Genomic DNA, 13,186 nt, shown 5'->3' on the forward strand with positions numbered 1-13,186 from the left:
TATGTGAATATGTTAAAAAGAAGTGTTTTCCTGGGGCGCCAGGGTGGCTCAGTTGGTTAAGCCTCCGACTTTGGCTCAGGTCATGATCTCACAGCTTGTGAGTTCAAGCCCCGCGTCGGGCTCTGTGCCGACAGCTCAGAGCCTGGAGCCTGCTTCACATTCTGTGTCTCCCTCTCTCTGTGCCCCTAACCCACTTGCATTCTATCTCTGTCTCTCTCAAAAATAAACATTAAAAAAAAAAAATAAAAAAAAAAAGTGTTTTCCTTTATGTGTGCAATTCTGTGCATCTCTAGGTCACGCAGAGCCTGCTGCTTAGGTGAGTCATTTATTCTTTTGTAGCATATTTTCATCTTATTTTAGTGATGCAGAAGAAAATTTTAAAACTTTATAAATGTGGATATGATGCACATTACTGACTAGATTGATTTATTAAAAACTGATGGGAGTTATTTTTCGGTAACCCCTTTTCTCAATAATTGAAATGTAAGCATGTGGTGCTTCACTGAATTTATTTTGATATTTTTACTTTTCTCTGGATTAGACTGAATCCAGGCAGACATTCCCTCTAGTTTGCTTTCTTTTTTAAATGTTATGTTCAATCTTGATATATTTTAATCGAATTATTTCTCTTGTGTTAAATGAAGAGACCGAGAGATGCTTTTGAGATCTGTCCTAGATAATATTTCTTTGGTATGAGTCATCATGGGTTTAGCCAAATTTAGGGTAGATGACTAAGAATCTTGTAATAAACTGATCTTCATGATCTGAATTGTGGGGTAATATCTACCATCTGACTAGGGATTCTTATCCTGGGATTCTTGTGTTTCTTCTCAGAGTCGATGACTTTCTGAAAAATTGTGCTAGGTTTATGTGAGTGTATGTATGCATGTTTTTCCTGGGGGTGTGTTTATAGCTATTCGAATCTTAATTGAGCTTATGGATTCTTTAAAAAAAAATTTTTTTTTTTTAATGTTTGTTTATTTTTGAGACAGCATGAACAGGGGAGGGTCAGAGAGAGAGAGGGAGACACAGAATCTGAAACAGGCTCCAGGCTCTGAGCTGTCAGCACAGAGCCTGATGCGGGGCTCGAACTCGCGACTGCGAGATCATGACCTGAGCCGAAGTCGGTCGCCCAACCGACTGAGCCACCCAGGCGCCCTGAGCTTATGGATTCTAAAGTTAAGAACTTCTCACGTAACACATAATGCCAATACTGCAATTATTTAACTCTTCTGGCATAGTGTTTGTAGAATTGCACAAATATTAGACACTTGAAATTGATGTTTCATTGGTTGGCTTGGATCCTCTGAAAGGTTGCATAAAATGATGGTTCATCTTCCCAACTTGCCTCCTCCTGTCTGTCCTTAATTCATGTAACATAAGTCCCTGTGATCCTCAGTCTGTGGTACCCATTTCTAGGCTTTGGTAACAACAGCACGTAGTTCCTGTGGCGGTGCTGAGCCCTACATAGACCCAGGATATACTATCCCCCATTAGCCGTGTCTGCATTAATTTTTGTTCCTTTTTGATGCATGGGTGTCATTTTTCATGTTTATCTTTTCTAATGCAGTGAGTCTTTGGTTAGCATTCCAGCCTTGTTGGAGTGGGTGGTGTGATAAACCGGCATGTTAGGATTAGGTACTGAGGGAGGCTGTGCGTGTGAAAGTGGGAGAGGGTAAACGGTGGAGGGGGTGCTTGGCATTGGTAACCTCTGCTCTTGACTTTCAGTGGTCCGTTTCCTTTCCTCCTGGCTTTGATGTTCTGGAGGATCAGTGGAGCTAGGTTACGGTCCTGTGTCAATGAAGGCATATACAAGGAGACACGAATTCTCTTGAAGTCATCCTGGATTCGACTGTTCCAGTAACTGGTTTCCTTCCTTGTCACTGAAGTGTTACTCTTTATACTTGAACTGAAAACGATTTAGGAACGCTTTCTAAAATGACTGTACTAAAATACGAGAAAGCTTTAAACATGCCAGGGCTTGCATCCCGTCCTTGGGTGAATGCTGCATGTCACATGGCTGCTGCCCTCTTCTCTTGGTTGTAGGTCGCCCCCAACGATGAAGCTGTGGTGACCTTGCTGTGTGAATGGGCGGTGAGCTGCAAACGGTCAGGCAAGCACAGGGCCATGGCTGTGGCAAAACTCTTGGAGAAGAGGCAGGCGGAAATCGAAGCAGAGGTAGGTTTGCTTTTGTTTCTGTTGTCAGATGCCATCATTTAAAAATAACTGTTCTGGGGAGGATTCTTTTTTTGTTTTGTTTTTTTAATACTCCTTATGTTTTTTTTTTTTTTTTTTTCTCCTCTTCAAGGAAAAAGGGAGAATGTTTGTACTTTCACCTAAAGACTACATACAAGATCCCTCTAAGTTGATGAAACCAATAATTTGTATTCTGGACTAGTTTAAAACTGTACCTTTTTTTTTTTTTGCCTTTTTTTTTTTAATATCAATTTTAAAGTGAGTGAGCAGAGGAGAGGAGCTGAGGGGAAGAGAGAGAGTGAGAATCAGTATGGAGCCCGATGCAGAGCTCAATCCCATGACCCTGGGATCATGACCTGAGCTGAAATCAAGTCAGGTTCTCAACTGGCTGAGCCACCTAAGTGCCCCTAAAATTGTATCTTTTATTTATTTATTTTAGTGTTTATTTATTTGAGGGGGGGGTGGGGTAGACAGAGAGTCCCAAGCTGGCTCTGCACTATCAGTGCAGAGCCCAATGTGGGGCTCGATCCCACGAACTGTGAGATGATGACCTGAGCTGAAATTGGGTCAGATGCTTAACTGACTGATCCACCCTGAAATTGTATCTTTTAAAATAAAACTTTAACATCTGATTTAGAACAAAGACATCTCCCTTGATGAGGTTAAGATACACATGCACATATATACATTTATATGTATACACACACACAAATATATATAATATACACCAACTTTTGTGAATTTTTTTTTTTATATATATTTTTCAGAGAGAGGGAGACAGAGTGCAAGTAGGGTAGGGACAGAGAGAGAGGGAGAGACAGAATCTGAAGCAGGCTCCAGGCTCTGAGCTGTCAGCACAGAGCCTGATACAGGGCTCGAACTCACGAATAGTGAGATTATAACCTGAGCCGAAGTTGATGCTTAACTGACTGAGCCATCAGGTGTCCCAATTTTTGTGAATTTTAAAGCCATGTAATATTTTGGTTGATCTGGAAACATTTCTTTGGGGCAGTTTGGATTTTCAGATTACAGATACCAATTTGTGTTAGTTTTGAGATTATATTCTGGTCCCAGAGAGAGCAATTAAAGCCTCGGAAGTAGATTATAAAGGGGGAAAAAAAACCAAAGCTAACTTGACAAACATTAGCTTGTGCTGAAGGGGAAAAAATTTAAGGGAGTCTTCTTATCTGCCAGTGAGATCTGGAGGGACAGCCAGGAGAAGCCGTGCACGTGGTCTGAGTGGCCCCCCCCCCCTCCACCCCCACTGCATCGGTGTCTCCTGGGCTCCTTGGCTTGTCCTCCGCCTTGTTCTTCACAGCAGCCAGAGCAGTCTTTGCAGCCTGGAAGCAGATCATGTTGTTCCCTTACTCAGACTCCTGACGGCTCCTTACCGCGTCCACAGAGCCTTGCACGGGCCTCCCCTGCCTGCGTTTCCCACCTCATTTCGTGCATTTCTCCCCTGGGTCACAGCTGCAGCCACCTTGGCTGTCCTGTGGCTCCAGCACACCAAACCAGCTTCTGCTTTGGGGACTTTGTCCCACTGCTCCTCCTGGGTGGCACCCTCTGCTCCCCGAGTTCTACATGGCCAGTTCCTTTCTGCCCTTCCTCTTGCAGGAAGTGTCTCTTTCTAGCATTCCTGCCTCAACACATGTCTATCTCCTCAGGAAGATCCTCTGTCACCCACCCTCAGGCACGCTTTCTCATATCACTTGGTTTCACTCTGTTTCTCATATCACTCTGTTTCATTGGCTTATTGTTTAAAAGCCAGCCTATCACCTTCTACAATGTAAGCTTGACCATAAGGACCTTGCCCACCCTGTTCACTGTCTTGTCCTTGGCACCCAGAACAGTGTTCAGTGCACAGCAGATGCTCTAAAGGTGTTGTATGAACAGATGAGAACTTAGCTGGCTCTCTCTTACTGATAATAGTGCCATATCCTGTGAAGCTGAAATAGGAAGAATATTTCCATGGTCATTTCTCTCCTCTTGCTGGGAAAGCACTATTCACTAAATATAAAGGATCACATTGTTCAAGCTGGGGCTTGAAGATACTGGTGTTGAGGTGTGAAACTCATGGCCCATTTTACAACGTGCAGATTAGGGAAGGTGTTTCATTGCTTCTTTCTATGAATAGATGGACTTTTCTACAGTGAATTGCAATGGTCAGACTTGAGTAACTGAGGTTGAATTTCTCAAATTTAGTTTACCCTTCTTCCAACGTGTTCTAGAATGAGCATATACACGTGTGCACACGCACACACAGTTGCTTTCAGAACAGGCTTCCACAGATTACTTTGTAATTTTAATAGGTGTAAATGTATCCACATCTAAAGAATGTATTCTTTCAGAGATGTTTAAGATAATTGATTGCCAGGGTTGTCTAGGTGGCTCAGCTGGTTAAACATCCGACTTTGGCTCAGGTCATGATCTCATGGTTTGTGAGTTTGGGCCCCTAATTGAGCTCTGTGCTGACAGCTCAGAGCCTGGAGCCTGCTTCAGATTCTGTGTCTCCCTCTCTCTCTGCCCCTCCCCTGGTTGCACTCTGTCTCTTTTGCTCTTTCTCAAAAATAAACATTAAAAAAAAAAAAAAAGATAATTGATATCTATTGAACATCACCAGTTTCAGAATTTGGTGAAGAGAGGATGGATTAGAGAAGTAATATCTTAATGAAATAATGTATTAAGGAATAGATAATGAAAGTGGGAAGGTTGAAGGGATATTGAAAAGAATAGAAAACAGGGTTCTGATTCTTTTTCAACGGTTTCTTTTCTGGTCTTCTAGTAAGTTCTGTCTTGGATGTAGAAGTTAGGGAGCTTTCTTTAGATAGGTTTCTTGAACTATGGAGATTCCACGAGTTCTAAGAGATCTTAATTGGTGATGCGATGAGTGAAAGAAATGTATCAGAGGAGTTCTCCTAGCTCTGTCATTTGACACCACACTTCCCAACACTCCCCGAAGACAATCGTAAATACACTCTACTAGTAAAAGCAAACACAAAAATATTAAACTCAGTATACATGCCCAAATGTTTCTCAGAGGGGGTATATACAGTTAACTATATGAGCTGTTTAAAAATGACAGCCCCAAATGATTTTAGCAGTTTTGCGTAGGGATAACGAGTAGCTTATTGTACTATGCTGTGTATTCAGTAGGTATTTATACCACGTGGTGCAGACTTTGTAATTTACATCAATAATATTTTTCATGGGTGTCCTTTGGAATCATTTCAGTTGATCTGGGGGTAGTTGTCCCTCACTTTCATTTAAAAATTTTTTAATGTTTATTTATTTTTGAAAGACAGTGTGTGAGTGGGGAAGGAGTAGAGAGAGAGGGAGACACAGAATCCGAAGCAGGCTCCAGGCTCTGAGCTGTCAGCACAGAGACCCATGCGGGCTCAAACCCAGGAACCATGAGGTCATGACCTGAGCTGAAGTCAGACCCTTAACCAGCTGAGCCACCTAGGTGTCCCTAGTTGTCCCTCACTTTCAGAAATTATATTTACCTGTGATGCATAGCCCTCAAATAAAGTACAGAAATCTCAATTAATTCTGCATGTTTTTTCTGAGAATTTAACTGTTAATAAAAAACTGACAAATTCATGATCCATTGTGACTACATTGTCCTCCAAAATTAACTATGTTTGTTTATTTTTAATCTTAGAGATGTGGTGAATCAGAGGTCTTGGATGAGAAGGAGTCCATTTCTTCAGCCTCTCTTGCTGGATCTAGTTTGCCTGTTTTCCAGAATGTGCTACTAAGGTTTTTAGATACACAGGCCCCCTCATTATGTAAGTAAAGTTCTTTGCTTCTCGATCTTAAACAAGAAATTGACCAGTTTTGGGGAATTAATGCTTCTTTTTTTTCCCTAGCTTACATCATAATCAAAAGTTTTTGGTGCTGAATATAATGTATATCTTACTGCGCAAAATTTTGTTGTGTGTTTTAAAATTTTTTTTTTTTTTAACGTTTATTTTTGAGACAGAGAGAGACAGAGCATGAACGGGGGAGGGTCAGAGAGAGAGGGAGACACGGAATCTGAAACAGGCTCCAGGCTCTGAGCGGTCAGCACAGAGCCCGACGCGGGGCTCGAACTCACAGAGTGTGAGATCGTGACCTGAGCCGAAGTCGGCCGCTTAACCGACTGAGCCACCCAGGCGCCCCTGTTGCGTGTTTTTAATAGAGACTTCTATGCAGTTTTAAAATCAAGTGAGCTTCAAAGATTTAAAAATTTCTAGAGTTTCAAAAATTTAAAAATGAGTCCCCTCATTGTCTAATTAATATTTGGTGGTCTAGTTTTCCCTTTCTAGATCTTTCTTACCAAACAAGAGGAACTGTGGTCTTGTGATGTTTCGCTATCTAATCACTATTGTGATTACGAATTTTCTGTTTTTGCTTAGTTTTCAAAATAATCTGATTTTCTACATTTCTAATAAGAAAATAAAAGTACTTTGTATCCAAGTCCTTGATACAAGGAAATAATTTGTACATATAGTTGGCTGCTTGCCTACACTTTATGGGTTGTTCTGTCAGGGTTGTTCTGTCAACTCCCGTTCTTCCTTTTTTTTTTTTATTTTTTAAAGTTTATGTATTTATTTTTGAGAGGTGGGGAGGGGCAGAGAGAGGAGGAGAGAGAGAATCCTAAGCCGGCTTCACGCTGTCAGTGCAGAGCTTGATATGTGAGGCTTCATCTCACGAACTTTCAGATCACGACCTGAGTCAAAATCAAGAGTCAGGCATTTCATCAACTGAGCCACCTAGGTGCCCTATCATCTCTCGTTCTTCTATCTTTTATTCTGTTGTTCATGGGGAGTTGAGGGTTTGGGAATTACAAACCCAGTGGGTTTATACAGTAAGTGCACACTTAAAAAAATTGTTTATGCATGTTAAGAGGGCTTGATCTTATTCTGAGGCTTTTGTGTGACAAAGTACAGCAGGGAGGATGGATAGTGATGAAACAACAAAAATGGCACAAGGAAATGTGGTAGGGGTGGGAAGGACAGGTTTGTGGTGAAGAAGGAGGTAACATAACAAGAAACAGTACTACTTTCCATTCCTCTCAGAAAGTCCTTGGTTTGGGTTGAATGATACTTTGGGCTGAGGTTCTTTTAGTTAGTTGGTGGCTGTTGTGGGCTAGAGGGAGAGCAAGAGCCAGAGAGATACTGGTGGTTGGGAAGTAGGGGGCAACAGTGAAACATGGAAAAGGAAGCAGAAAAATGCAGGGACGGAAGAGATCCTGGAGAGTAGAAAATAGATTGCCGGGAATGGATGTCAGCTTCTCTAACTTATCTTGTATCCTGGGGGAGAAAGGTACACATTTGCCCTTCGTGCCCCTTATCCTGTCCTCACTCCTGTTGGTTCTTTGGGAAGACCTTTCTCCTGTGCCTTTGCTTGTTCTAGATCTGGTTTCCTGCTGTCAGAGAAAGCTGTGCTTCTCTTCTGTCATTGTTGTTTGTCATTGACTTCGGTGGTGGACAGCAGCAAATGCTTAGGCTTCAGTTTTAGGGAGCGAGCTTCATGTTGCCTAGATTTTGTTTGTCTTTGTTGGTGTTTGTGAGTGCGATGGCACCACAGACTGAGTGCTGAAGGATTGTTCTTAACCTTTTTTAGTCTCTGTCGAGGGTACAAAGTTGTAGAATGCAACTGCAATATTAAGTTACCACGTGAGTTAAATAGACTGGCTATGAATTGAGCAAGACTGCAGAGCTCCATCTTTATGCCCTTCTTTTTTATTCCATCTTCCCTTTTTTTTTTTTTCCAGTAGATCCCACTCACTATTATTTTCAGGTACCTTTTCAGTTGTTACGTTGTGAAGTTTTTGAAAAAGTGTGCACACACGTCATGAATATATCGACACCCTCAAGCTATAAAAATAGTCATGAGCTGTTTCAGTAGTAAAACCAGAGGAAAGCAGTTTAGCTCTGCTTCCCTCCCACCCACCCCATGTGTACCTGAAATTTTGTGTTTGTATTAATTGAATGGTTATTCATTTGCCAAGGACCACTATCTTTAAATTTGAACTTGAGCTTAGCACATCGGATATTGTTTTTTAATTACAGGGGGACAATCAAAACCCCCGTGCCACTTTTGCACAACTGCTTCTGTCTCATAGTGAATTTTCCAATAAATGTTTCACTGTGTTAAAAAATAAATGTATGAAAATATTGTTAAGCCTTCCTGTTTGGTGGGTTTTTTTGTTTGTTTGTTTGTTTTTTTCCTGCCAGGTCAGGGAGACAATTCTTGATTTGTTTCTTTATAGCGGATCCAAACAGTGAATGTGAAAAAGTAGAATTTGTGAATTTGGTGCTGCTCTTCTGTGAGTTCATCCGACACGATGTCTTCTCCCATGATGCGTACATGTGTACCCTCATATCTCGGGGAGACTTGTCAGTCAGCGCCTCGACTCGGCCGCGATCGCCAGCAGGAGAAAATGTAGATGAGCACTATCCAAAGGACCATGACATGAAAATGGAGGTATGCCCCTGGGAGTGGTGCCCCAAACGCGAAAACCACACTCAGCTGGGCACTAGTTTCACAAGGATTGTTTGGTGGTGGAAGGGTGATTACATTTTACTTGTATTCTCCCATTACAGAACTTGTTTATCTCTACCCCAAACTTGTGGAGAAAAAAAAACAAAACAAAAAACAACATTGGATTATAATTGATACATTCCAGAAGTTTCTTTTGGATACTCTAAAACTATTAATGAAAAGGTTTGACAGTCCGTAACATTTTTTTACTGGACAGGAATTAAATACTTCCAATTTTATGTGTTTCTAAATTCCAGTTTCCTTGAATGTTGTGACTTAAAATCAGATTTGTTTTGGTCCCATTAGAAGGAGCATCTTTAACCCCAATTCATTCATTGTTTCTGTCTTTGATACAAAATGGGAATTCTGTTTTGATCATAACACATATTTTCATTTAAATTAACAACTTTATCTCTCAAATGTTGCGGAATTTTTTTTTTCAACAAATTATAATACTGTGAGTATGACTTTTATCATTTTCTGCCGGTTTCTGGTGTTTTGGACATCATTCCAGATACTTAAAGAAGTTTTCAAGGCAGAAAACATGAAGGTGGTGATGAGAAAGAGTAGAAAATGGTGAGAGATTGTGACAGTTCCTTAAAATCAAGCTTCAAATTGGTTCTGTGGGAGTTTAAGCATAATGAAAATATTATGGTATTTTTAAAACTGTGGTTATCCTTGTAAAGACCTGATGTTAGAATTGCATGTGTGAATTCATAGTTTGTGCTCTTAAGATTTGGTGATCAAATGGTGCAGGAATTAAAAAAAAAAAAATCATTTCCTTAATGTAAACACCATTGTTTCCGAATTTGACCACAGTAGAAGTTTAAAGGCTAAAAACTAAAGTTACTGTACCTGTTGATGCTTTATCTATGTTTCTGTTTTTTCTTTTCTATTCTTGGATGTCCAGGTATCTTGTATCTTGGGTATACTCTTAGATTTTTCTAAGTACAGTTGGTGAGCATGTGACTGGAAATAGCCCAAAGGAGGGACGTTATGGCCAATTTGATTTTTAATTAGGAAGTTTGTGTGCTTTTTCCTTCAAGTATCATGGAAGTTAAATCTTTTTTTTTTATCATGAGGATAAAGAATGTGACTTTGTAAAAACAGTGAATGTCTTAAAACTTCCTTCTCTTTTTTGGGAAAAGTAGATACTAGGGAGAGAAAAGACATAGGATGGTTAAAAAATCATTGTCATATTTTAGCTAGTTTGTAATGAACTACAAAATTTACAGTGCAACTTTCTTTCTCTGGCAATTATCAGGAACAGACTATTATGGCGCATATGGGCATTGACTCAGGAACTACTAATATTTTTGATGAAGTAGACAAGAATGACTTTAAAACTGACTTTGGTTCGGAGTTTCCAGTAGGTTCAACCTTCAAATTCTTATTGACTATTAACCCCTCCTCCCCGCCTGCACCCCAGCTTGTCTCCATCCTTCTGTTCCTTGACCCATGTCCTGGAATGACCTGTGTACTTGTGATGTAAATGTGCTCATTCCATACTCCTTTCTAGTGTACAGTTACTCATCTTGTGATTGTCTCATTTCAGCTCATTCATAGTTTTGGTTGCATCGCCTCCTTTGTGAATTATAACATTCTGTCCTCCTGGCTGACTGTCTTTTCTCTTTTGTTCATTTTGAGACCATTGTCTCTGAGGAATACATGAAGATAGTAGTTTCATCGTGACAGTCCTTGTTGACTTGATATGTATGTGTTCAGTTTCTAAATAATAGCTTTCCTGGCTCTGGACTTGTTATACTTCTTCAACCATATCTCAGTATGGTTATAGTATTTTCTTCCTCATGGATCCAAATGAGGTCCTTTATAAAAAATCATACTGTTTGGGGTATATACTAAAAGCTTTATTATTCATTAGTTTATTTTTTAAACTTATTTATTTTGAGAGAGAGTGTGTGCACACAAGTGAGAGACTGAGGGAGGAGCAGAGAGAGAAGGTGAGAGAGAGAGAATCCCAAGCAGGCTCAGCTCTGAGCCAAGTCTGATGTGGGACTTGAACTCACCAACTGTGGGATCATGACCTGAGGTGAAATCAAGATTCAGACACTTAACCATAACCAACTGAGCCACCGAGGCGCCCCACTGTTATTCATTAGTGTTGTTAATTATTTCTTTGTGTATGTTTTTGTGGGAGATTTAGCCTTATGAGGAAACATTTAACCTTGAAGTCCAATGTTAACTCTGGCCCTCTGGAGAGTGCAGCTCTGAACAGTTCTTACATGTGTGTGGTTGTCACTTTCTTATCTGCAAATTGGGGCATGATGTTGATGGTCTCCTTTGGATCTGAATATGAATTTTGTGGAAATTAACAAAATTTATTTATATATTTTCTTAGTGTTTAAATAAGGAAAAGATAGTGTATGAATGTCGTGTGTGTGAAGTTCTGGCATGTAGCACTGTGTTGTGTTGCTCTCTTTCATTTACAATCTCCAACATTTGTTTTACATGACTTAGATTTTTTCTCCCATGCCTGGAGAATCCTGTGAGAATGCCAACCCTTCCTTGGGCAGAAGAATGTCGGTTAATGGTGAGAAGTTGCTTAAGAGAGAAAAACCCAGGGAGTTGATTTTTCCATCTAATTATGACCTTCTGCGGCACCTGCAGTATGCAACACATTTCCCCATACCTCTGGTAAGTCATTGCTTCCATCAGTTGGCACCCTGATTGTTCCATTATGGGATCATTAGCCATTGATTATTCCATTGTGTGCCTCCATAACACATATGAAAGGAGGTGAGTTTTTGCATTTACTGCTTCTTTTGTTATAATTACAATTGTATAGCACACATACGGATGTAGTTTAAATTTGTGATGTGATACTACTGGCTAGCTAGATTTAATGGAATTTTCTAGGTTACTATCCTTTTATCAAGAGCATTTGAGTCACTGTAAATGATGTCTAAATGTGTTTTCCTATTTTTTGAAACTTCATTTACTAGTAGCTCTTATGTGCGTTGTATTGTGCTAGGTACTTGTGGTATTATACAGATGAATGAGAATTGGGGGCATAGGAAAGATGAATAAGATAGGAGGGAGACACATATAAAATGATCAACACTAAAATGAGTGCAGTGATTGAGTGAAGCCACATGTGCCCTCTGGAAGATAAACCATTTGACATTCTTGGGTCTCTTCCACTCTCAGAGAATAAGTATTAAAGGGGAGAGAGAACATCTGATTGAGAAATGGGTTAAGGCTTCATAGAAGAGGTTGTATATGACATGGACTTGGGTTTTGATCTGTTGAATTTAAGAGTTGATAGCATATGAGAAATACTTGGGAAATTTAGTGTTGGACTCAGAACTTGTGATTTGCATTTTGCTGAAGGGGAACAACATCGGTTTCTTGATATTCATAAAAATTGGGCCCAAATCTAAACGTGTTTATATTCTTAAATTACTGTTTTTTCTCCTGGAATTTTAAGTGAAATGTTAATGAGTCATTCTTTCATTGAGCACTAATAATATAATTATTATTATTATTATTATTATTATTATTATTTTAACAAGTGTAATTTTGAGTAATGTATACTGTTATCTTCTGGATACCTTTGAGGAATTTTGATCTGTAAACTAAGCGTTTTTTTTTTTTAAGTTTATTTTGAGAGAGACAGAGAGAGACACCACATGTGTAAGTTGGGGAGCGGCAGAGAGAAAGAGAGAGAGAGAATCCCAAGCAGGCTCTGCATTGTCAGCACAGAGCCTGATGCAAAGCTTGAGCTCAGGAATTTCGAGATCATGACCTGAGCCAAAGTTGGATGCTTAACCAACTGAGCCACCCAGGCACCCCTAAATAGTTTAATTTTTAATTTTTGTTGTTATTTTGGAACTTTCAAAATCACTACACCTATATATATTTTTATTACAATTTTTCTGTCCAGAGCTATGTCAAAAGTTGCCACAATTCTTTCTTGCACATCACTGGCTGTTTTTTAGCTGTTACCTGTATTTTATAAATACAGGTTACCTGTTTTTGTAAATAAAAACGTTGAAAAAAAAAAAAAAAGTATTCCAAACTAAAAAGTTAATTTAAATATAAGGGCGAGGGGTAATAGAGCAGATATGACAAAATGATGAAAATGGCTGAAACTAGTTGAAGATTCTGTGTTTCTCTCTTGGGTAAGTGGAGCTTTGCTGGCCTTCCTCTTCCTTGCATCTGGGCGTGCAGGACACTACCCAAACATGGACATCTTTATTCTGTTGTTCATGTAATCCTTGGCTGCACAGTCATTCCCACCATGTAACATTCTAAAGACTGTCCACTTCCTTAGAGGAAGAAGCATGAATGATTTCCAGTGATTAAGTCTCTCATGATGGATTATGATAGAATTCAACTGTAATGCGTTCATACAAGAACTGCTAGAAAATTGATATCATTGGATACAGTTTATTAATAGCTTTCCATCACCAGTTGCCCTAGACTTCCCTTTACTGTCATT

The 13,186-nt window shown here is 39.7% G+C and overlaps 1 protein-coding gene across 1 annotated transcript in view; it reads left to right on the forward strand.

Annotated features, from left to right (window-relative positions):
- The window catches only part of MED12L (mediator complex subunit 12L), a 340,943-nt gene that overhangs the window by 94,598 nt on the left and 233,159 nt on the right, over positions 1-13,186 (forward strand). The window contains exons 14-18 of the mRNA XM_086674526.1: positions 2,047-2,178; positions 5,858-5,984; positions 8,453-8,667; positions 9,989-10,093; positions 11,203-11,379. Coding sequence (XP_086530652.1) covers positions 2,047-2,178; positions 5,858-5,984; positions 8,453-8,667; positions 9,989-10,093; positions 11,203-11,379 — 756 coding nt within the window. The remainder of the gene's footprint in view (positions 1-2,046; positions 2,179-5,857; positions 5,985-8,452; positions 8,668-9,988; positions 10,094-11,202; positions 11,380-13,186) is intronic.

The sequence above is a fragment of the Puma concolor genome, chromosome C2, assembly GCF_028749965.1.
Source record: "Puma concolor isolate L17-30 chromosome C2, mPumCon1.1.hap2, whole genome shotgun sequence".
NCBI lineage: Eukaryota > Metazoa > Chordata > Mammalia > Carnivora > Felidae > Puma > Puma concolor.